The following is a 25831-nucleotide window of genomic DNA, read 5'->3' on the forward strand; positions in this document are numbered from 1 at the left end:
TTTCGGTCATAGCATATTTCTCTACAATCATTCCCACAGGAACAAAGCATATTGCAAAGAATTGCCATGACCTAGTTTTATTGGACATAAATGCACATAATGTCCATAGGCCAGCCTTTCTATGCTGTAAGTCTATAGGCAGAAAGTAACATCGGAAGCAATATGCTGAAATTGTTTGGCTAATCAAAAACGACGTTAAGCTACATGTGTAAGAGGTGCTGTTCGAACACCAAATAATAAGCAAAGCACAAGAAATCAAACCAACAAAGCAATACATTTGAAAAACAAAATACCTAGACCTCTGGCATAAAAATTAATATAAGTTATAATGTTCAGACTGTATAAAAGAGAATTCCGTCCAAATCTACCTGCAGCAGACAGGAGCCCTTTCGTGGAGCTGCACACACTGGGAGAAGCAGCAGGGACCATACTGGATGGAGAGCTGCATTTGAAGTTGGACAGATAAAGAAAAAAGTAATCTTGTGATTTGAGAAAGTGCTCATTTCTTGTGGAAAAACTTATCTACAGAAGTTCATGCTTTTAAATACGTCCTTCCACTGTTTTCAGACATTTAAAGGCTTCTATAATTTGGAAGTAGGCAGCAACAAAAAGTGTACTAAAAGTATACTCACCTATGAACGTGCCTAGAGAATCTACACAGATCACTGTCTCACTGAAAAATGGAAATCTATGTTAGCATTGTGAGGAATCTTCCTTGACTTCCCACCACGTAGGCCAATCAAGAGATACACCTGAGAAAGGCAGTCAAAGGCTGTGGTACCAAAAACTGCCTAGAACTCAATACAAGATTAGTTCTGAGTTAATTCCTGAAGTTGGAGGCTATCTAGCATTAATTAACTCTACTTTCAAAAACACACATACGTATATATGTATAAACATGAAGCAAAAAATCACCATGCATTTTCATTTTAAATAATCAACTAAAACTTATTTTTAGTTAACTTTATTAATTTATAATGTAAAGAAGATTTAAATTTAAATAGAAAAATTATATTCATTTTACTCCAAAGTTTAAACTCTTAAAGAAATTTATCTAATTTTTATTTCACTATATATGCCAAAATTCTTACATAGTTACGACATGATGACAATAAAATTTTATATTCATTTTCCTTATTATTTGTATGGCAAGTGCTTTATATCACTGCCATGTTTTCAGATTAATATTTCAGTCCCTGTAACTATCCCACTGAGTAGCTATAATTTAGAACACTTAAATTCTCGTTTTATTGAATATTTGCTTATTGTTTTATCATGATTTTTTATTTGAAGAGCAGGGCCATTTTAAATATTAAGGTTATTTTATATTAGAGTTTTTCTTTGTGATTCTATTCCCAAAACAGCATCAGGAAATAAATAGTTTGGGTATTTATTATCAATGCCTAATTTTTTTAACAATGTGACTTTATAGATTTCACTATGCCAAAAATGGCTTTACTTCCATCTCGTCTTCTGGTCTGTTTTGACTGATTTAGGAGATATTTCTGTATTCCTGGTCTTTTGGGATGGCGTATATTTCACTTCTTAGAGGATCAACTTTTGCCGTAATCTTTTAAGAACTGTAATTAATTTCCACATAAATTTTCTGTCCTAAAGCTTTATTTATTTGGCGTGTTTGTTGTTTGTTTGTTTGGATTGGCATGGTTTCGTTTGGGATTTTTTTTCTATTTTGTATAATTATATTTGCATGCATGCATGGGCAATTAAAAGCTGTATATTTCAACTGACTTTATTGCCGATTTCCATGAACCTTTTATATCCTTTTAGCTCCAAACAAAACAAGTACAGGAGGACTTTCACAGACGATGGAATAGAAAAAGGAATTCTTGCTGAGTTTATGGTTTCTGTGATCTGGGCTTTCTCAGGCTTTCTGGGTCCCATCACAAAACTGCCACATATGCTGTGCTCGGTCCCCTAAGGGGAGAAGACTGATTCTACATCTTAAAAGGAGAGCAGGAGAACATATGGTTCTCAAAAGATTGTTTGGCCACCTGGCAAAATTATGGTCTGCCATATCCATTAGGTCATTGTCCAATAGCAGCTTCAGCAGTCTTTGGCAATGCTCTGCCCTCAGTTAAAGTCAGAGTTTTGGGAGCTTCTAGTCTCCTGCCCTGGCTGCATTCCGAGTTCCAGCAAGATCACAGTGGGCCATCTTTTACCTTCCCATCACCTCCCTGCCACAGAGAAGTGGGAAACAAGCAGGATGCTCTGAGGGCTGCAGGAATTCCACCCTTTGTTCTAAAAGGTCCTCAAGGAACATCTCACAGCCACTGTTCCTGACGAGTGTCTTCTCCCAGGTCATCAGAAGTGAATGATGGGTAATAAAATAAAAGGTAGCGATCCTGCAGGCTGGTGAATCTCAAACCTAGATACACAGAACAGTATCTCAACAGTCTCTTAGAAGCAGGGGTTTCAATTTTCTTCAGGTAATGTAAGTTAACAGATCTTCTTGTGAGCAGTTTGGAGACCATGGTGGAAAGACTTTGCTCCTTGAGGTCAGGGAAGGAACAGGGTACCGTCTCCTTCAGAAGCCTGCTGTGGAAGAATGACCCTATACAGGACTGGGTGCGCTCCTCACTCATCTTGAATTATATTTGCAGACTTGCTTATTTGCTCTCCTTCCTCCCCCTCTTCTGAAATAGCCCTCCCCATCTCCTTCCTGAACACGTGACTCATATAAGCTCCATTTTATCATAACTGGGTGGAGCTATGGGATTGAAAACTACATTTCCAGATCTCCCCTCCCTTCCCACCACCCTCTTGTGTACAGTCTCTAAGTCTTATGAAATAGATTTGTCCAGCTACCTAGTCGAACAGTGTGGAGATAGCCGCCTTCTTAATTATGCTGGCTAGCTTATTGGAGTGGTAGACACTTCTCTCCTGATTTTAATACAATTGTCTACAGATTTGTCCAATTGCATCATTCAGAACATTAGCAAACACAAGTTGACTCTTGTCTCTCCATATTCTAATGTACAGGTATCAAAACATTCAGAGGACCATTGCAACAGAGAGACCTGATGAAGATTCTAGCAACCAAAGCTGTGAGCAGATAGCAGATGGAGGAGGTGGAGGTGGAGGGAGTGACTCGGAAGCAGAATCCTCCCAATCAAGCTTAGGTATTGGAGGAGGGAACTCAGAACACTGGAGGTGGCATGTAATGGCTGTGGCAGTAGTGCGTGTGAGTCAAGTCCTTACCCTGCCTCATGGGCTAGCCGTGTGACCCACAGATAATAGAGCAAAAAGATATGGGCGAACAAGATGGAGGAACTAGAGGTGTGAGTAAAGGGACAGCAAAGCTTCCCACCAGGAATCTTAGAAGATACAGACTCAGGCTGGGTTATGGTGGTGCAACCCTTTAATCCCAGCACTTGGGAGGCAGAGGCAGGCGGATCTCTGTGAGTTCGAGGCCAGCCTGGTCTACAAGAGTTAGTTCCAGGACAGGCTCCAAAACTACAGAGAAACCCTGTCTTGAAAAACCAAAGAAAGAAAGAAAGAAAGAAAGAAAGAAAGAAAGAAAGGAAGGAAGGAAGGAAGGAAGGAAGGAAGGAAGGAAGGAAGAAAGAAAGAAAGAAAATACAGACTCCTGCATTGTTAGGTAATGTATCTGTTGGTGCCCTTAGGATTTCCACTTATAAATAAAATGTGATAAATCTTCACAATCCATTTCTAATGAGTCTTGTGCACTAAGAATAAAATTCAGTTCAACCAAGGAGGAACCTGAGCACAAAGAGATTTTCTGGTGGCCTTCTTGGTCACAAAGTCCAAGAGCAAATTGTTTCATCAAGCCTTACTTTCCTGTTTTTCATTCCTTTAAATCTAACCTAATTGAGATGCCAACCGTGATATGTAAAGAGCATGAGACTGGCTTCCACTCTTCGTACCAAAAACAACAGAATGATTAACACAGTGAAACCCCAGTAAACCACTTTCTTTTTGAATTGGGGTAAATGGTGACAGATTTGTCAAAAAAGGCCAGAAACAGTCTAAGCAAGCAGATATTTTAATTCTCATCCTGGCAGGTCTGGGATTTGTGGCAACATAGATATTGGACTTGCTTATTTATTTAATTTTAAAAATGTTTTCAATGTTTGATAGTTTCACACATTTATATAATGAATTTTAGTCATTCTAGATGAAATTTCCTACTTCCCTCACCCTTCTTTGCCAGTACCCCTCTTTATAATACTTCCTACTTCCTACTTCCATGTTATCCATGATACACACATGTGTTATGCGTGTGGCCCACTGAGTTTAGTTAAAGTTTAAAGTTTCTTACCTGACAGTAGGTAAGAGGTTATTTACTAGAACAAGTCAACAAGTGTAAAGGAAATGACATGAAACTCCCCCAATAACTGTTAATTATCCTCACGGAGGGCCCTTAGCCTTGGGACCCTCCCTAATCTATGATGAATTGTCGATGGGCCCAATCTTAAGCAAGTCTTGTGTAGACAAAAACAGCTGCAGTAACTTTAAGACTGTAATAACCATGCTGTAACTGGGAGACATCTTTTTGTCGGCCATCCCCCAACCTGCTGGCTCATTCCTTCTTAAATGCACTCACACACTTCAATCGGTGATTTTGTCTCCATCCTGTCTTCTCTATCAGATGTAACAAATATGGTTTAGGCTTTTCTGTAACTATTGCTTTATTCAGTCTTCTGAGGGACATTTGTAATTAGAAACAGGATGAGAAATGGTACCTAGGATTATTTCTGGGTTTGGTATTGAATCACATGTACTTTACCGTGTAACAAAAGCCTCAATTTTAGCGGATAAAATTCCCAATTCATTTACACCTCAAATCTGCAGGTGAGCCATGTCAGCTAAATAAAGCTGGCAAGTTGGTCAGGATGGTGCTGTGCTCATTCCTGTCTGGTCACCTGCTGTGTTAACTGTGTGGGCATTGGACTGAGATGGCCTCAGCTGGGAAGCTTGTCCCTCTGGCTGGTTCCTTTAGTGGACATGACGACAGAGAAGAAACTGAAATACAGGTGCTTAGGTCGCTCAGGACGGACACGCCACTCCTGTCTTGTGGTAGTAGATGGGACAAAGCACAAGGCCAGGCCCAGCTCAGGAACTCGAAAGTCCCACTACAGAGAAGAGTCTATAGGAGGGGAAAACTGGCCACTTCTGTAAAGTGTCTTAATTACAGGTAACATTTGTAACAAAACAAGAAAAAGAGACAAAGGAAGGTGAAGAGAGGTCTGGAACCTAGCTGAAATTATACAAGAACTTTAACAAGAAATAATGATACCTGACTCTTAAAAACTGAAAATTATCTCTGAGTTTGAGACCAGCCTGGTCTACAGGCAAGTTTCAGGACAGCCAGGGCTGTTACACAGATAAAACAAACAAACAGAAAACCTCAAGATTAGAAATACTCAAAAATATCCAAAATATTTAGTATGCCAACATGATGCCACAAAAGGAAAATTATACAGTTCATGCATAAAAATATTTAAAATGTTGTATAAACCAGGTATGATGACACATGACTAATCGCAACACTTAGAAGGGGGAAACAAGATCATGAGTTTGAAATTAGGTTGCTCTGTATTGTGAGACTGCCTCAAAAGGTTTGTGTGAAATTACCTCTGGGCTATGTATATAAGGTATAGACAGAAGGTGCATAAATTTCATGTTCAGGCATGTGTCTCATCTCTAAAATATGTAAATGCACATGTTCTAGAATCTGAAAAAAATCTGAAGCACATTTGATGTCAAGCATTTTGGACAAGGAGCACTTGCTATTCTTGTCCTGGCAGTGTCGCTGTGTGGGGTTCTGTGCTCTGCTATGGGAAGACACATACTCAATGTGGGAGGACCTTCTGCCCAACGTATTCCATTGCTTCATTAATTTTTTTTCTAGATCTGAGGAGAGAAGGGTCACTTTCTCCAGTCAACTCACAAAAGATCACCTTGCTGCTGCAGTCCCCGGCAGTCAAGTTCATCACCAATCCCGAGTTCTTCACTGTGCTGCATGCCAACTACGTGAGTGCTCTGGAAACCGAGATAGGGTGGACCGGCTTTCTGAAAACCCAAAACAAGCTTATGTAGTCGTTTACTAAGATAAAGGGGCTAGAATTTTACTCTGGGAGCTCAGGAACAAAAAAGGAAGGATTTTTTAATTATTTCCTTTTTTGAGAGTATAATATAATTACATCATTTATCCTTTCTCTTTCTTTACCCTCCCACATGCCCTTCCTTTTTCTTTTTTAAATGCATGGTCTCCTCTGGGGGGAGGGGGTGTGTGTATGTGTGTGTGTGCAACATGTCTTTTCCATGTGAGTCACCCAGTAAATGGGGGGGGGGGGTAGAAAATCTCTTGCCTTTCTAAGGCTTTCATCAGGATCATATCAGTGACAATTCCTTGCAAACAAATGTGTGTTGCTTTATTGATCTTAAATCTTTTTAAAATCAAGAGTATAAAGTGTCCAAATGTTATTTATCCTTAACCATTTTATAAGAGCAACTGCATTAAAAACATTTAGACAGCTTTTTCTTAGATAATAACTAGATTAGCTTGTGATATACTTCAAAAATTTGATATTAACTATGATTTCATTTTACATACATGCTCTTTTCTTAAATTTTTTGAGGCATTTTCCATAAAACAATGGCATAATATAATAGTATTCATTAATTCTTCTATTTCACAAACATTTTTTTTTAATTCGTGCACAAGCCTAGAGAACTGGAACTACAGAAACAGGTTAGGGAGAAACCTAAATACTGGTAGATGTCTGTTTTGTGGAGACAAAATGTCTTTGACAGTCTAATGATGTGCAACAAAGTCCAAACTGAGAGAGGGCAAAGTTCCTGGGAGACATGAGGCAGGAGGCAAAGTCAGAACTGAGTCTTGCAAGCTGAAAGGGACAAAGAGACAGTGTGTTAGTAATGGTGTAGTGGTCAAGATTACAACATGGCTGCACTGTGGATGGCAGATGTGGAAGACATGCTGAGGACCCAGCAGCCTAGCAAACCACAGAGGTGCCTATCCTCTCCTGGCAACAGGGGTTCCCGGTGCTCTCGGAGCCCATCTCTAATGACTTGGTAGTTTGATGAAGCATTTCTCTGGCGGAGTCTCAGAGAAGTGCTGAGAGCTTCAAGACTAAAAGCTGATTCCACCAGTCAAGTAAAGGAGGATCAAGTTCCAGGCTCAATAGGTGCCAAGAGAATTGGGAGAAATGGCTTAGCTCAGAGGAATTGTTTGAGAAATCATTCAATGGTGCTTGGATCTCCAAAGGCCAATTGGTGAACAATAGATGAAGACCCAAGGAATACTGAGTGGTTTCTGTTTGGGGGAAGGGAATTAGTAGGGTTTTCTGAGGCAGGGGTGCAACACTTTGGTGCAATGATAAAGGCTGTGGCTGGGAAAAGAGGAAATAAATGTGTTTAGTTAGAGCGAATCCCCAGTGAGTAGTGGGGAATCACACAGGGTGACAAGTATGTCAGAAACTGAAGACTCTGCACTATATTCTGGGCTTCCTGTGGGCCTTAGGCTGAGGGACCCACTGGACTAACCTTCTCTAGCCTCCTACTGTGTTCTTTCCTCACAATACATGTGCGCAGAGGCACATCTGAGTACTCACATGCCCCTCCCAACACCACCTAGATAGCTTGATGATTTGGGGGCAGTCCCAGAGATATACTGAAGGGAACGAGACTTCTGCTGTGGGTACACAAATATCGATGTAGCATAAAATTATAATTTGATTAATGTAGAAACTCCTAAAACAGCCTTCTTTTCTTCTCATTCCCTTATCTAAAGATGTTATATAAGATTCACTAGAATGATAGGCTTCTGAAGACCACCTTTAATTATGATAAATTATTATCATGTGTTAAATAGATAAAAGGATCAAAAGGATAGCTCTGTAGTCAGAGAAGACATGGGGAGAAAAAGGGCAATGCTCAGAGATATAGAGTGAGACCTGGGAAAGCCAAGGATGGCTGACACTAGAAAGAAGATCTCTGGAGATCAGGAAGAATTGACCAGCCAAAGAGGCCCATGTGTGTCAAATGCACATTTCCACATTGAGCGCTATGTCTGCTTTTAAAGTCTGCATTTTTAGCTCACACAAATCACCACCAAGCTGGACTCTTATTAGATCAAGTTAGAGCACTCAGTGTGTTTACTCTGTGTTTCCTAATTTCACATCTTTCTCCTTCATTTTCCCCAAATCATCTCAGAGTGCCTACCGGGTCTTCACAAGTAGCACTTGCTTGAAGCACATGATTTTGAAGGTCCGACGAGATGCTCGCAATTTTGAACGCTACCAGCATAACCGGGACCTGGTGAATTTCATCAACATGTTTGCAGACACAAGACTGGAACTGCCTCGGGGTTGGGAGATCAAAACCGATCATCAGGGAAAGGTGAGGACAACCAGTGTGTAGGACTTTCGCCAAACACTCCGGCTCACCAATGCAGATGTGGAAGAAAGTGAGGGGAAAACTATGGAGAAGGATGCTTACATGTCTGAGAGGTTTAATATTAGCCCCAGAGGAAAACGCAGATAGTGACTATTGACATCAGGTTTCTTACTCATTCCACAGTGCATGGACACTGCATTATGAGATATTTAGCTTCTTAACTCCTTCCTTTTAGAAGACGAATTGTACCATTGCTCTCCAGGGAAATAACATACTGCTTGGTTGAGGATTGCTATCTATCCTCTTTACATCTTTAAATTTTCCATTGAGTGCTTTTGTTCAATGCCCCATGTCTTAGTTACTTTACTATAACCAAGCCAACTTATACAAGGGAAGTGTTTAACTTGGGGCTTATGGTTTCAGAAGATTAAAACCCATGATAGTCATGGCAGGGAATGTGGTAGTTATGCATGGTGCTGGAACAGGAGTTGAGAGTTCACATCCTAAGACAAGATAAACATGGGGAACAGCACAAGTCTTTTGAAACCTCAAAGCCTGTCCCCAGTAACACACCTCCTCCAAGGCCATACCTCCTAATACTTCTGCCCTTGTCATTGTTCTACTGCCGTGAAGACACCATGACCAAGGCAACTCATATAAAGGAAAGAATTTAACTGGGGGCTTGTTTACAGTGTTATGTGCTTGGTCTATTCTTGTCACAGCAGAGAGCATTGTAGCAGGGAACATGGAGACAGGCAGCAGGCAAGTGCTGGAGGAGTAGCTAAGAGTTTACATCCTGATCTGTGGGCTGGAAGAGAGACGGGGCCTGGCATGGGCTTTTGAAACCTCAAAGGCCACCCCGAGTCACACACTTTCTCCAACAAGGCCACACCTACTCCAACAAAATAATACCTCCTAGTCCTTCTAATCCTTCCTTGAATCCAGACCTAGAACTCTCAGCTACCTCTACAGCACCATGTCTGCCTGCACACTACCACCTTTCTGCCTTGATGATAATGGACTAACCTTTGAAACAAGCCAGCCTCAGTTAAATGTTTTCCTTTATAAATGTTGCCGTGGTCATGGTGTCTCTTCACAGCAATAAAACTCTAAGACATAAGTTGGTGCCGGGGACTGGGGTATTGCTATGATAGTCCTGACTGTGCTTTTGTTTGGAAAACTATAGACTTTGGGACTTTGGATTTGGAAAGCAGTTGGATGCTTTAAGTGGGGCTTAATGGGCAGTACTAGTAGGAGCATGGAAGAGAGTGGTGCTGAGGCTGATCTGAATTCTGGGGGCCCAGCTCCAGAGGTTTGGGAGAAGAATATTAATATTTGGCCTGGAGACTATTCTTGTGATATTTTGACAAAGAATATTAATGCTTTCTAACCTTGTCCAAACTTTTGACAGTTTTTGTTTTCTCTTTTTGTGAAGAATGAGGTGGAATTTCCATTGGAACTGCATTGAATAGGCAAGAAGCTTTTATTTTAAAAATTGGTCACTTTCACTACATTTATTCTATCAATAACTGAGTATGAGATGCCTTTTTTATTAATTAATTAATTAAATTTTTGAGCATGATCATAGCTTCCCCTCCTTCTCTTCAGTCCCTCCACAAAAACCTCTCCTCTCCACACACCCCCATCCACTCCTCCTCCTTTAAGGCCTATGTAGCAGCAGGAAGGTCCAGCCTCTCTGATGAACTGAACCCCAAGCAGCCATTAAAAACTTATTTATTTGACATCATGAAATCTGCAGAAAAATGGATGGAACTAGAAAAAAAATCCTGAGTGAGGTAACCCAGACCCAGAAAGACAAACACAGTATGTTCTCACTCATAAGTGGATTGAATATTATAAGAAAAGCAAAGGATAACCAGACTACGATCCATAGCTCCAGAGAATTGGGAGTGTAGGGCTCAAGGGGGAGGGTGGAAGGGGAAAAGATAGGAAGGAAGAGGAGTGGGAAAATACATAGCTCAATGAAAACATTAAAAAAATTATGTAGCAATGTGGAGACAGAGAGATTCTCAGAGAGGGAATATTACTTTTGTTCCTGCCATTTTGCTGGACATTTATATCAGCTGTAAGAGTTTTGGATGAGTCGTTCATGTCTCTTATATCTGTGACTATTCTTTGACTTCTTATTCTATTTTTATCCCTTTTGTTTTCTTCTTATATATTATTTAGTAAAACTTCAAACACTATTTATTGAGTGGGGAAGAAAATTTGTACACCCTTGTCTTTTTCCTGGTCTTAGTGGGAATGCTTTTTTCTTCACTTAGCACAATGCTGGCTGTAAGAGTGTATAATGGCTGGTTTTTATGTCCACTTGACCCAAGCTAGGGTCATCTTGGAGAAGGAAACTTAATTGAGAAAATGATCCCATATGGTCATGTAAGCAAGTCTGTAGGACATTTTCTTGATGGGTAATTTATGTGTGAGGACCCAGATCACAGTGGGTAGTACCAACAACCCTGCGCTGGTGGTCCTGGGTCCTTTAAGAAAGCAGGCTGAGCAAGCCATGAGGAGAAAGTCAGTAAGCAGCACTCCTCCCTGGCCTCCACTTCAGTTCCTGCTTCCAGGTTCCTGTCCTAAGTTCCTGTTCTGAATTCACTTGGTAATGGAGTGTGATCCGAAAGTGGAAAACTGAAGTAAACCCTTCCTCCTGAAATCTCTTTGGTTCTGGTGCTTTATCACACCAAAGAAACCCAAAGAAAGGTTGTCAGTCTAGCCTTTATTACGTTGAGGTATGTTCCTCTATCCTTAACTCTGTGACTCATAATGCTGGATTTCTCAAAGGGTTCTTTTATATTTATTGTTAAGATGACCATGTGAAGGACTTCCCACAGGGCAGGGAATCTGGACTGCTCTTCAGTCTCGAGAAGGAGGGGGAATGGAGTGGGTGAGGGGGAGAGGAGTGGGGAGAGGGGGAAGGGAGTGGGTGAGAGGGAGAGGAGTGGGGAGAAGGGGAGGGGAGTGGGGGGACGGGCGATGTGTGGAAGGAGGGGGAGGAAATGGGGAGGAGGCAGAAATTTTTTTCAACAACTAAAAAAAAATAAACAAAAAAAAAGATGACCATGTGATTTCTTTCTTTGAGTTCATTTATGTGGTGAATTTGGAGGTTTGGCTTATTTAAATTCAACAATTTCTGCATCATTGGAATGAAGTCAGTTTTATTGTTTTCTAGAAGATCCAGGTTCAGTTTCCAGCATCCATGTCAGGGGTTCCCAGCAATCTGTAACTCCAGCCCCAGGGATCCGCTTTTGTCTTTCATGCACCCCTGTGTCATGAAGATACACACCCAAGTGTTTTAAAGCTATCTATTAATAATGATAGAAACTACTGTTGAATGCCCATGTCTTTTTCCTTGTCTAATTTTAAAGATGAGTGTCAGGTAGGTTTGAAATGATAGAAAAGAGAAAGAGTCAAGTACATGTGATGACTGCAATGGCCAGTGTTAATTGTCATCTTGACAGAATTGAGAAGCACCCAAGAGATGGCCTTTGGACGCACCTGTGCAGGGTTTTCTTGATTACATTAATCGAGGTGGGAAGAACCACCCCCAGGCATGACCCTGTTCCCTGGCTGAGATCCTGGAGGATATGGATGGAGAGGAGGAACTGAGGAGCAACACGGATTCATTTGCTTTCCGGCTCCTGATCGTGGATGCAGCTGCTTCAAGCTTCTGCTGCCTTGACTTCCCCGTCACCATCAATTGATCCTCTAATTGTCAGGATAAACCCTTTCTCCCTTAAATTGCTTTTGTCCAAGTATTTTATCATAGCCATAGGAGACAAAACTAAGACACGGGATTCGATAAGAGCCTTAGTGTACCAACTCCCATCTCTCACAGCGCACTGTCTTATTGTCCATCTGCAGTCTTTCTTTGTGGACCACAACAGCCGAGCTACCACTTTCATTGATCCCCGAATCCCTCTTCAGAATGGCCGCCTTCCCAGTCATCTGACCCATCGGCAGCACCTCCAGAGGCTCCGGAGTTACAGTGCTGGAGAGGTAAGTTCTCTATGTCCTGAATCACTGTTCCCAAATCTTTGCTCTTCTCTGGGGCCAGAAAAAAAAAATTCTTGGTTTTCATGACCTAGGGTTGTCTGTCCTACAAGGGTGAGGGCATATGCATATTTTTGCAATGGAAGAATGAACCACCATGTAGTGTGCCCATTCAGCTACCTATATATCTCTCAGGCTGCCCCCTTCTGTTCCTTCCTCTGCCCAAATCACCCTTACTGAAAATCTACCTGGTATAAAGGAAACTTATGTCAAGAGATCTCTATATATACATCAAAAGAATCCTCTTGTCATCTGGTTACCTGCAAATGCTGGTTACCTGCAAAAGGGCAAAATTGCTGATATTCAGCATATGACTGACTTAAAATCTTACCTTTCCATAAGACCCTAGAGAGAATTTCAATAATATGACCATAAACTAAGAACTGAGAGGGAAAAGAAAAGAAAAAAAAAAGAAGAAGAAGGAACCAGGCCCTTTGAGTACTCTGTCCCCATTCGTCAGTCTCCCTGACTGACGAATCTATCTTCTTTTACCCTTTATGATTACTCCCTGCTGAACAACGAAAGGCTGCTGCCTTTCTGGAGGACCGTATTCATTGCCTTTCTAAACTGAAGCCTGTATCCCATACCGACTCCTTTCTCCTTTTCTAAAGCCAAGAATCAAAACACTGCTGTTTTCTACTTCCAATCCATTCTAAATAATGTTATAGTAAATCCTCCTTTCCTTCCTGACAATCTGAGACCTCTTTTCATAGAAACCATCAGGATCTCAAGAGATGTGACCTTGAGATTAATTTCCTGTGGAAACTTAGGGAAGTGAATTACAGTGAGGTAAAAACATGGAAACAGCGCTACGGGAAGGATCTATCTGCCTGTCTATTCTACAGAATGTAGCTCTAGGTAAACCTTCCATGCAGCTAATGGGGAATTGGAACCACAGCAACCCGTCTAACAGCCACTGCTCCAGAATGCTGATTTAAAAGAACGGCCATTGGCTGCTTTTTTGGGAGAAAGTTCTCCCAAGGGCACTCATGGCTTACTGCCAACATGACAAAATGAACTGGTCTTTCGTAAGACTTCTTGCATGTCACTGTTTTAGGAGACTGCTGAAGCATGTGACATCTTTCTTCCTACACATAAAATGAGCATGTGGTCGCATGAAGAGGAGTGTCTTATATCTCCAAACTGTATGCAAATGTCAAACCTTAAGATTCAATCATTCTCAGACTACAGAAAGCAAAATCGCAGCTTCCTGATTCACTGTGCACAGCATCCCTTCCTGGGGACACTTTAACAGCATTTCAAAGGGTAAAGGTTATATTATCTTGAGATTATAGAGAATAAATTAAAAATTCTGCATCAACTTGAAATATTCCATTTTAATTTTTATAATACCCAAGGCTTTTAATATTATTGAGGCAATGTCTGTATTGATATGGAATAACTGCATGTAATAAGAAAACTGGATCCTGCAGACAAATTTGCTAAAGATATAGATCACTTACAATTGCAAGTAGTTGTCTGAAATATAAATTCTAAAAATGTGTGCTAGCCATTAAGATAGACTCAGGTCTGCTAGCTAAGTTTGATCCTAGATCCCACAAAACAGTAGGAGAGAACTGACTCAGGAGATGGTCCTCTGGTTGACATATGTGCATTGTGGTATGTGCCTGTGTACACACACTTGCATGTATGTATGCACATGCTCACACACATACACATGCAAACACACAAAAATAAGTAGACAAGCAAATAATTTTTTCAAACCTTTTCTATTCGAAAAGAAAGATTGTGATCGAGGGTACGACTTGCATTGCTTGTGAAACATTGATATGTCAAAATAGCTCTGACGCAGTTCAGTTAATAACTGTCCTCTTCATCATCCAAGAATTATCTGAAAGGGTATTAACATGCACTTTTCTGTTATCTAATTCATCTAATCCAAGTGAGCTCTACTTATCACATTTTCAAACCTCACCCATCTAGTCTCCTTATCTCTCTCTTCTGGTAACTTTGCCCTGACATGGGAGAAGTAAAGATATGTAGCAGGTAGAAGCTAAAAGGCAAAAAATATCTGATACATATTCCAAAGTGGAAAATCTATACTGTCTTGGTCTCTTTTATTTGGTTTTTGAAGCAGGGTTTCTCTGTGTAACAGCCCTGACTGTCTTGGAACTCGCTCTGTAGACCAGGCATGACTTGAGCTCACTAATACCCACTTGCTTCTGCCTCCCAAGTGCTGTGATTAAAGGCATGTGCCACCACTGCCCAGCGCCTCTTATCCCTACTTCCATTTCTAGACATTTAGGATTACAGCTATGCACCACCATGTTGGGCTTTAAGGTCTTAAGGAACAACATAAATATAGACTCATGCTAGAATAAAATCATTATCATGTTTTAGCACTTAAGAAATTAACTTTCAAAATTGACCTATATTTCAATTAATCATCATAAGTATGGATATTAAGCTAAGTAAATATATTTATCACAGGAGGTTTTGTCAAATTTCCAACACAAATCAAGATACCAGATGCAGTCTGACAGTGGGGTTTGGTATAAATTAACACCTTGTAGTCAAATATTAGTTAAAATCCCAATTCTCTCTCCCACAATTGAAAATTTTGAATAAATTTACTTTCTTTGAAACCTTAGATGTTATATGTATAAAATTGTATAATCAAAATACAGTGTGGAAAGAATCCAGAGCAGTGATTGGAATAATAGATTGCTAAGCCAAGAGGGCTATTGGAGAACGGTCAATATTACTGAAAGAGCAAGTACAACCCATGTTCGCTACTGAAGTTCAATGCCAAATCTCTGAAAAGAAAATCATAAACCTAGATTTCTACTAGTGCTTATAGAGAGTTTATTTCTCTATTTATGGTCAGTGCATTGATAACATTTGACACAATCACTTTTACAGAGCATAATACAACATTCCACTTACTCAATTTTTAATACTTGCTTGGCTTTCATCACTTTAAGGATTGTAACTTTATTTTCTGAATCTAGGTAATGTCAAGATGTTTTAAATATTTATGCAGGCAAAAGAAAATGGTTTTAAAGAAAAATCCATAATTGGTGACAGATTTTCAATCTCACACTTTTATTTTAAATTAGGCCTCAGAAGTCTCTAGAAACAGAGGAGCATCATTGCTGGCCAGGCCAGGACACAGCCTAATAGCTGCCATTCGAAGTCAGCATCAACATGAGTCCTTGCCACTGGGTATGTATCCTAAGTCACTGCGCCTCTAGCAACCCAATTGCTGTCCCTGCCATGAGCCTTTTTTAATAGTCCTGCATTTTCTTTCTCTTTTTTTTCTTTTGAATCAGATTCTCACTGTGTATATTTAGCTATCCTGGCACTTACTGTGTAGACTAGGCTATCCTAAAACAAACAAGATTCGCCTGACTGTCCAGCGCACCAGCATGCCTGGCCTCCCCTCTTTCATGACACTTCCCAGCTTTTTACTCTCTTCCTCCTCATCTCACTCAGTTCATTTTCTAGACCCTCACACCCTTCTTCTTTGTTTTATTCAATAGTCAATTAAATCCAGAAATACGGGGTTTAAATGAAACAATTGATTCATTTTCTTGTTGGTGTAAGCAAGGTTTTACATTGCTTTCTTTGTTTACTGTTGCTAAGGATTATATGTAGAAGATTATATATGCTAGGCAAAAACCCTTCTATTAAGCCATATCTCCATATTTTAATTTTTGTGGCATAGCCTCACTAAATTGCTGAGGCTGGACTTCCTCCATAGACCAGGCAGGCATTGAATCATCATGATCTTTCTGCCTTAGATGTCAGAGTAGAACTTTGCCACTACACCCAGCTACATGTAGGTGTGGGTTTTTAATATAGCCATTTTAATTTATATTTAGAAAGATTAAACGTGTATACAATGTGCTTTGATCGTGATCTACCCACCACTCTCCCCTCCAACTCCTTTCAATCCCTCCTTCTGTTTAACCCACTCTGTCCAATTAGTGCTGCTCGTATACACATGGGTATGGGGCCATCTGCTGGAGAATGCGCACCCTACCAAAGGACACACCACTGAAAAATTCGACTCTCCCTCTCCTACCAGTCATCAACTGCTAACAAGTTGTAGGTGGCCGCTTGTTTGTTTCCCAGCCGCCCAGACTCCCAAAATAATCACACATAAACTATATTCTTTAAATCACTGCTTGGACAATCGCTTAAGCATATTTCTAGGTAGCTCTTATATCTTTGATTAACCCATTTCTATTATTTTATATTTTACCATGAGGCTCATGATCTACCAGCAAGGTTCCAGCTGGCAACTTGTGTCTTTTTTCTCTGGTGGCGACATGGCATCTCACTGACTCTGCCTTCTTTCTCCCAGCATTCATTTTAGTCCCCCCCCCACACACACACCACCTAGCTCTACTCTGCCCTATCACAGGCCAAGCCAGGTTATTTATTCATTAACCAATAAAAGCAACACATACACAGAAGGACTTCCCACACCAATAACTCTTCAGTTTGTGACAGGACCTCATGAGCTCCTCCCCGTACAAGCTGGGATATTGACTGGCATGTAGCAACTGCAGCTGCTGTGAGTTCCTAAGTCCAACAACCCTGTCGCATCCAGGAGACATTGTTTTGTCTTCTCTTCCCCAACCTCCTTACTCTTAGAATCTTTCTGCCCCATTTTCTGTGATGTATTATGATCCTTGAGTGGAAGGGTGTGTTACAAATGTCCCATTTAGGGCTGAGTGTTATATAGTTGCCTAGCCTCTGCATTCTGACCAGCTGTGAGTCTCTGCACTAAGCACCATCCATAGCCAAAAAGAAGCTTCTCTGATGCTGAGTGGGAACTGCACTCCTTGATGAGTAAAAAGATAAATAATAAAAGGGCAATGTGATACTATGCCCACCTATCAACATACTAATGGTTCTCTCCAGGCCTGTGACCTCTCCAGCCATATTCTTCATCAGTTTTAGAAGATCAGACCAGAGTTCCCTCCTGTAGAAAAAGTCCTAAATCCATTTTATACCGTGGTTGACACCCTCTGTTATATTCATGCCACTACTGCACCAGTGGGAATTCTTGGTTGACAGCTGCATAAGATTGTTGCTCTGTGCACTCTTTATGCCTCCCTTTCCATGTATGTATGAGGAAAGCTAGCATAGTCATCAACTTTTTTAAGCAAAATGAGGTGAGAAAGTCTGAATAATGTGTATTTTCATCCCTGTGGCCGGAAAATCCACACACAGCCATGGTAGCAATTGCAAAACACTCAGAAAAGAATTTTTTTGAACTCACAAAGGATCTTCTGTCATGTTAACTTTGGAAAAGAACCACAAAGGCTAGAATAAATACAGATGTCTTCACAGGAGAGCTGTTCTCATCTTCATCCTCCCTCCAATGTGGATGAAGTAACACCCTGCACACTCCTGGGACTTCCAGATCACTACTCAGACTGATCTCTTTTCACTTATCTTTTAAGATAATAATGCTTTTTGTCCCATTTTTATGCAAGAGCTTATTTCCTTAAGAGAAATTCAAATGTCACATTATTCCCTAGGGTGAAGTGGGCATTTTATTGTCACCTAGCTCAACCATCTTTCTGCTTTTTTCTCTGTTTCAGCATATAATGACAAGATTGTGGCATTTCTTCGCCAGCCAAACATTTTTGAAATGCTACAAGAACGTCAGCCAAGCTTGGCAAGAAACCACACACTCAGGTAGGGTTCATTTCCCATCCCTAGAACACTTGGTTCTTCCAGTCTTTTTCCAGGTTGAAAAGCAACACTGTGGAGACAGACCCGCTGAGGCGCATGCACCTTCCATGGCTGCATAGAAGGTTTAAGCTGAGACCTGAAAAGGAAGGGTCCAGGGTTCTGGAAAATTTCTCAGAGAAGGTAGCCCTATCCCATCACATAGTGTTAAAATTATTTCTACTAATTCAGAGGAAAACAGAAAGGGAACAACATAGTTTTCATGAAAGATTAGTTATATAAAGCACTATCTAAATTATTTTTGTTTTGAAATATAATTGCTTAATGATAAAAAACAACTAGGTGACAACCTTCAAAAATAAACAAACACAAAGTATTATATCTATGCTAACTACTTAAATCCTAGTATATATGTCTTTTTTTAAATTTTTATTTTTGAGATTATAATTATATCATTTCCCTCTTTCCTTTCCTCCCTCCAGACCCTCTACTATACCCTTCTTGCTCTTGTTCAGATCTATGGCCTTATTTTTTTATTATTTGCTGTTACATACATCATATGTATATACATGTATATTTATAAATACATAAACACAGCCTGTTCAGCCTGTATGATGTTACTTGTATGTATCTTCAGGACTGACAATTTAGTATCGTATAACTAATTTCTGTGTCCTCCCCTAGGGAATACTATTGCTCCTGCTCTCGGCATTCCTTAGTTGCCTGTAGCTCTTTGTCTAGGGTTGGGGCATTGGTGTCATCCTGGTTCAGTTCATATTTAGGCACTTATGTTGGTGAGACGTCATGAGTGTGGCTTCTAACATTCCTAGGAGACAAGACTACATGTTTCTCTGGCTCCTACAATCTCTCCATCCACGCGTCCACAATGATCCCTGAGCCTTAGTTGCCAGGACTTGTGTTGTAGATGTATCAGTTGGGACTGGGCTCTAAAACTCTGCATTTTGACTGGTCATGATTTTTTGTAATAGTTTCTACCTGCTGCAAAGAGAAGTTGCTTTGATAAGAGATGAGGACTATGCTTATCTGTGGGTATAAAGGCAAATATTTATAATGCAATTAGGGATTATACTGGTTTAGTAAGGTAGCAACTTTAGGTTCTCCTCCAAAATCTGTGGCTTGCTGAACCCTGAGCAGATGGCTGGGTTCCAGTCATATATGCATGGGATGACAATTGATTTAAAGAGAGGACAAGAACTTGAAAGAGAGCACGGGTTACATGGGAGGGTTTGAGACAAGACAGGGAAGGTGAAAATGTTATAATTATTTTATAATCTCAAATAATAATCATAATAATTTTTAAATTTTGGATATGAGATCAAGCCAAGAGTATTGGTGCTCCAGTAGTAACTAGCCAACCTTTCTAATAATCAACCACAAATGTCATTGTACTTGCAGATAGCAACTAAATATGCATTTCAGGGCTTCTTATTAAAATTGCAGCGTTCTCTCTCAGGAGCTCTATTATCTAGGTTTCAAAGGACTTAAAGCTGTTTATTCACACATTGTCGTTCTGGAGTTGGCACTGTTAGACTCACAAATTATGGGTTATTTTAGGAAAAACCTTCTGTCTCACTGAGTAGAACAAAGAGTGAAGCATATGGCAACAACCTCTTCATAAACAATACACGATAGAAAGGTAAGTTAGATCAGCATTAATAGTAAAAATAAATGAGCCAGGCATATTTTACAGTACACAGACTCTGTGAGCCGAGTTCATTCAAGATCAGATGATCTTCCTACAGCTTGCTGGTTTTCTCCTGCTGTTGCACACATAGGGGAAATCTCACAGCGTGGAAATCCCGCCCTAGGTCTGTGTTTTTCAAATCTGTTAAAATGTTAATGAATCACTTGAAGCTCTTGTCAGAAAGCAGATTTAGATTCGTGGCTTAATTTCCAATATTGGTTTTTACTTTAAAAAGTTGTGTGTTGTAGAAATAAAAATTGTAAATACATATTTATATACCAGTTTTTGTGCATTATAGGTATTTTAGGTAGATAGTTAATAGCATGATTCCTTATGACTTTTTCAGGCATCTCACTGTTATTTTACCATCTTTCTGAATTCGTCTTCCTCCCTATTCCCTCATTAGAGCTGCTTTCTCTTTCCCATTTCCCCCATCAGATCTTTTGTACCATTTTCCCCTGACTGTTGCTCATCCCAGCCCAGAAATAGTCCCTTTTTACTTTCCTGGTTTCTGCAGTTACTACAGGATATGTACTCACATCTAAGGATTTGGTGCTCATAACCTCGAATGAGAGAGAACATGAGACATTTGTCTTTCAGGCACCAGGTTGCTTCACTCAGTGTGGTCTTTTCCAGTTCCAATCATTTACCTGAAATTTTCATGGTCTCATTTTCATTATTTATTCATCAGCTGAATGACATTGGGCTGTTTCCATTTTATAGCTACTGTGAATAAGCAAAAATGAACATGACTGAACAAGAACCTGAGGAGTAAGATGTCCAGCACTTTAGGCATATGCGAAGGCATGGTATAACTGGGTCAAAGGGTGGATTTATTTTTAGCTTTCTGAGATTTCTCCACATGAGTTCCAGAGTGGCTGGACCAATCTACAATATACAAACAGTGGATAGGAGTGCCCTTTCCCCCATGGCCTCTCTATCGTTTACTGTCAGGTGTCTTCTTGATCTATGCCATTCTGACTGGGGCAAAATGTTTTGATTTTCATTTCCCTAATTGCTAAGATAGTGAACATTTTTAGAGTTATTTCTTGTCCTTTACCTTTATCCTATATCCTTTATCTTTATTTTATATCCTATACCTATTTACTTTATCTTTACCCTATTTCCTTTATGTTCTTTATTATTTATCTTATAATCCTTTATCCTATATCCTTTATCTATATCTCATATGCTATATCCTTTATCTTTTATCTTTATCTCATATCCTATATCCTTTATCTTTATCCTTTATCCTATATCATCATCCTATGGGTCTATAGGCTGAAGATGGATGCCCATGTTACAGAAGAACTTTGGGTGACTGTTGAAGCAGCAAGATGTCTCTGTTAATTATAAGGTTTTGGAAGTTGCTTACAATGCACTTCCTGTTTACTTAGATAATATTATGTTGGCATACAAAAGAGTTCCACAATAGCCTAGAATGGAGCATAACAAAGGTTTATTTATCTGGGGATAAACTCACAGAAAGAGTAGTGATCTGCAGTTCTCTGCATGTGCTGGGAACTGGAACCAAATGCAGCAGCCAAGAGTTCTGCACACACTTTTTGTCTGCATTTATAGTATATTAGATCATGCCCCAAGTGGGCCATTATCTTAAAGGCTGTTGGCTGAAGGAGTTCCCACAACAATATTGTATCCTTCTGGGGTCTTTGATGGAGTTGAAGATAGACAGTTATAGCTATAGTTTTCCTTAGTTATGATAAAAGATAAATTATGAAACTTTAGACTCACAAAGAAATATTTTAACTACAATTCTTTTTTGATACCTGTTTTGTTATATGTAATTTTACTATGTTAAAGTTAAAAACCTTCCTTTTTATTTAGATAGAAAAGGGGAGATGATATGGGATTCCCCTCTGTATGCTATGAATATGTTTTATTATATGTTTAATAAAAAAGCTACTTTGGCCTATGGCAGGGCAGAATATAGTTAGTCAGGAAAACTAAACTGAACATAGGGAGAAAGATGGCAGAATCAAAAAGACACCATGTAGCTTCTGAAGGAGAAAGATGCCAGAACCTTACTTATAAGTCATAGCCTAGTGGAAATACACAGATTAATAAATAGAAATGAGTTAATTTAAGATGTAAGAGCTACCAAGGAATATGCCTAAGCTGTTGGCCAAACAGTGTTGTAATTAATATAGTTTTGTGTGATTGTTTGGGTCTGGGTGGCCAGGAAAGGAACAAGCAGTCTCTGTTTATACTTATCCTTTTTCTTTATCTCATATCCTTTACCCTTTATCCTATATGTTTTTTCTTTTGCAAAATTCTTTGTTCATGTCCCAGGCCCATTTTTAAATGGGTCATTTGATTTTTTGCCTGTTTAAGTACTTTATATATTCTAGTATTGATCTTCTGTAAGATATATAGCTGCCAAAGCTACTCTCCAACTCTATGGGCTTTCTCTTTACCACATTGATTGTCTCAGCACAATTTCCCTCTTGTTGAGCAGGTCTCAAGTCCAATTATACATCTTCTGCTTACCATCAAGGTATGAGTGGCCTATGACCTTAGGATTATCATGCCATGCTGGTCCTTGTTGTAGTTCAAAGGCATCATAACTGGGTAGAACTGTTAGTTGCCTTCCTCCTTCAGAAGCTTTGGTGGTGATTTCTGGTACCATGAAAGCTATTGCTCAGGAAGGAAGCTTTCAGGTCAGATCTGTCTCAGGGCCCTGGGGGTTCACATTTCAGAAGAACATGTGGTGTCTCTAGCAAATGGGCTTACCTTCCACCTCTGCAGGACAACCAAGGGCAGTAGCACTTACCTGTGTTTGGGGGAATCTCTTGACAATCCTGACCAGCAACTCAAAAGAGGGCTTCTATGCCTGGTTTGAGAAGGCGGTTGTTAGATGGTCTTTGGCTCTCAGCCTAGATGAGAAAATTTCCATTTAAATTATATATGAATATTTATGCACTGACTTACTTATATCTATTAAATGTGATTTTAAGGAGATAATTAAGAAATGGGCTTCTTTCACTCCCTGAAAAGTTTATAGACCAGCCTGTTTTATTTTCCAAGTCCCAGTTAGAGAAGCCACTGTGAACACCCCTAGGTTCTGCTTATAGCAATTACTGCACTGATACTTTAACTCTACTGAGGTTGGATGTTGGGAGCAGTGAGACCCCAGATCCTGAATTCTTGTAAACAACTTGTTTTCCCCTGATCTGAGTGCATACAGCTGCTCTGACCATGAGACCTTCAGGAGTTCCTGATGGCAGGAGAGTGGTTTCTGGTGGGTTTGGCTGGGGCATGGCTATCTCTATATAATCTGCCCCTGGACACAATAAAGGGGGCATTCTTGGGCTTTGGTATCAGTGTTAAAAAGGTCTGCGTGTTGGTCTGTCTCTGCGTATGTATTCTCAACCTCCAGCCCCTTTCCCGAAGCTCACAATCTGGGGTCTAGCACTTAGAGCGCAGACCCGGGCCTCAGTGCACGGCAGTTGGATCCCAAGGCATCTCCTCTGTTCAGCAACATCTTGTGCATTTTAGTAGAAACCCCTTACCTTAAAGAATCTCCATTCTACAATACTAGTTAAAGAAAAAAGTCTTCAATTTGAGAGGGAGTGGAGATGCATAGGAGCCATTGGAGGGGGAGAGAGAGTGGTGGAAATGATATAAGGACATACTCATAAATTAAATTCTCAAAAAAATAAAGATGTGAAATTGAAAGCTTAAGTAAAATGCATATATATATGGAGTCACTGTCAGAAAGAAAACAATGGCAGTATTCCCTATTCCCTACTGGGGTAAACTAAATGAAGGGTATATAAGGTCTCTTTGATTTCTATTTTAATTACACATGTGCCTTAATTTATATCAAAATAAAATTTTAAATTAAAAGTTAAATATTTAAAAATAAAACCAAGTCTTAAATTTTTGTCAAATTTAACTGCAAAAGGCAAACTTTAACTCATTCAGAGCACACATATATAGAACGAGCAGTGGTGTCGCTATTATCAGGGAAGCAAATTGAAAGTCGATTTGAGCAAAATAAATACTTCCTACCTATAGACTTACTTGAAATAATTTTCCAGATTAGAGCTGGAGATCAGAATGGGTAAGCTGTAACTAAAGAAAGATAGAGCGAAGTCTGTGTTTTCACTAAATCTGGATGTCCTTGTAGTTCTAAAGGCTTGGTTCCCTCTGTTCTCAGCATGGCATTATACACTTTCTATTAGGCACAAGATTTCTCTTGAGACAGCTTCCCCTTGTCCTCTTGTGGCTCCCAATGTGCCTTAAGCCAAGAGCTGTCTTTTCACAGCCTCCCCAGCCTTACTCTGTTCTTGTCTATCGCAACCAGACTCTGACTTTACTTGGCCTCCTCAACTTCTGACTCTTGTGTGAATCTCAGAAAAGCCACCCCTTATAAAGCTTCCTGAGAATTCAGATGACTTCGAGCACTACGAAATGCACTGGAATCCACTGAGGAAAGTTGTTAGTCATTCTGCAAAAAGGGATAGAAAATAAATCTGAAATTATTTATGTATTCCTTGGCTTTTCAGTTGCTGTGTAATTCTCATTTTCTTTTCAAATTTGGTTCTAGGGAGAAAATCCATTATATTCGGACAGAGGGTAACCATGGGCTGGAGAAACTGTCCTGTGATGCAGATCTGGTCATTTTGCTGAGGTAAGGGGTTGGACCTGAGACCTTGGAAAGCTACCGTAGAGGACGGGTGGGGAGGTTGGAAAAGTGTTTGGCACCCTAAAAGGATGAGAACCAAACACTTTCCACTTGTTCTAGATCTTAGAAGTAGAGCTTCTGTCCGTGACTGACAGTCTTGACACTCCTTGCTGTGCATCCTTGCCTCTGGACGCACAACCAGACAGAGCACTGGGGCTCTAAAGTCCTTGATGGAGACTTTATGATGAGGCTAATAAAGATTCAAGAACCGGAGAATTTGCAAGTGGGAATTCTAACTGCTCTTCTACAATCTGTGCATACTTTCTCATGGGACAGACAACTAACTTTCCTCTTTTTAACTTTTGTAGTCTCTTTGAAGAAGAGATCATGTCCTATGTCCCCCTGCAATCTGCCTTCCACCCTGGGTATAGCTTCTCTCCCCGCTGTTCACCCTGCTCCTCACCTCAGAACTCCCCAGGTAACTTGAAATTCCGACCTGATGTCATCTAAGTGCTCGTGTGTGTTTTCACCAACTGAAAGGGAATTCAAGATAGCTGTGTGTGTGTGTGTGTGTGTGTGTGTGTGTGTTCTCGTCTGTGTTTCTGTGTGTGTTCTCTCTTCATCCCGTTCAGTTTTCTCATCAACAATACACTCTAAATTAGGTGTTGACAAACTGCTGGCTGTTTTTATGATTTCCCCAAGCTACCGTGGGACTTGTTCATGTTTCTAGATGATTGAGAAAGGAAATGAGATAGAGCTGAATTAGTTAGCCCAAGCTAGCCTAAAGCTTATGACTATCTTGTTCCAGCTCCAGGATACTGAGATTGCAGGGGTGTTCCATCATGCCCAAGTGAAGCACTAAAATCAAACCTTATTATTTCTAAGTAATGATTCTAGGAATCTTCCCACGCTTGTTCATGTGAGAACGAGCACGGGTGGGCAGGGGTGGGGCAGAGTGTACGTGTGGTGTGTCCAGACCAAGGCCGCAACGACGTTCTGGGACGCACAGGAGAGAACTGCAGAATGCACCGAAGATCCAATTGGTTTTGAATTAACTTTTGGTAGTTGTGTGTTCAGAAAACTTCTCCACAGCTTCCATATTCAGTTACACAGTTCATTAAATGTTGATCTAATATGAACCCCTAAGTGCTTGAGTCCTTGTGTCTCGGCATGTTTCTTTTCTTCCAGCATCGGTGTCAATGTCGAGGCATGGAAAATACACATGCCGAGGGCCTCTTGTCTCATGCCGCCTCTAGCCTTCTTACAGCAGCTTACAAGAAAACTTGTATTTAGGTCATTTTATGTTAATACTATCAAATTACCCAAATACAAAGCAA

General features: G+C 40.2%; 1 protein-coding gene across 11 annotated transcripts in view; it reads left to right on the top strand.

Moving 5' to 3' along the window:
• The window catches only part of Hecw1 (HECT, C2 and WW domain containing E3 ubiquitin protein ligase 1), a 237636-nt gene that overhangs the window by 191533 nt on the left and 20272 nt on the right, over nucleotides 1-25831 (top strand). For all 11 annotated transcript variants that reach the window (XM_075970173.1, XM_075970169.1, XM_075970170.1 and 8 more), the window contains 8 exons: nucleotides 3001-3140; nucleotides 5894-6015; nucleotides 8218-8403; nucleotides 12283-12417; nucleotides 15552-15657; nucleotides 18051-18147; nucleotides 24417-24500; nucleotides 24863-24972. In XM_075970173.1, coding sequence (XP_075826288.1) covers nucleotides 3001-3140; nucleotides 5894-6015; nucleotides 8218-8403; nucleotides 12283-12417; nucleotides 15552-15657; nucleotides 18051-18147; nucleotides 24417-24500; nucleotides 24863-24972 — 980 coding nt within the window. The remainder of the gene's footprint in view (nucleotides 1-3000; nucleotides 3141-5893; nucleotides 6016-8217; nucleotides 8404-12282; nucleotides 12418-15551; nucleotides 15658-18050; nucleotides 18148-24416; nucleotides 24501-24862; nucleotides 24973-25831) is intronic.

This window comes from Microtus pennsylvanicus, chromosome 4, assembly GCF_037038515.1.
Source record: "Microtus pennsylvanicus isolate mMicPen1 chromosome 4, mMicPen1.hap1, whole genome shotgun sequence".
Classification (NCBI taxonomy): Eukaryota; Metazoa; Chordata; class Mammalia; order Rodentia; family Cricetidae; genus Microtus; species Microtus pennsylvanicus.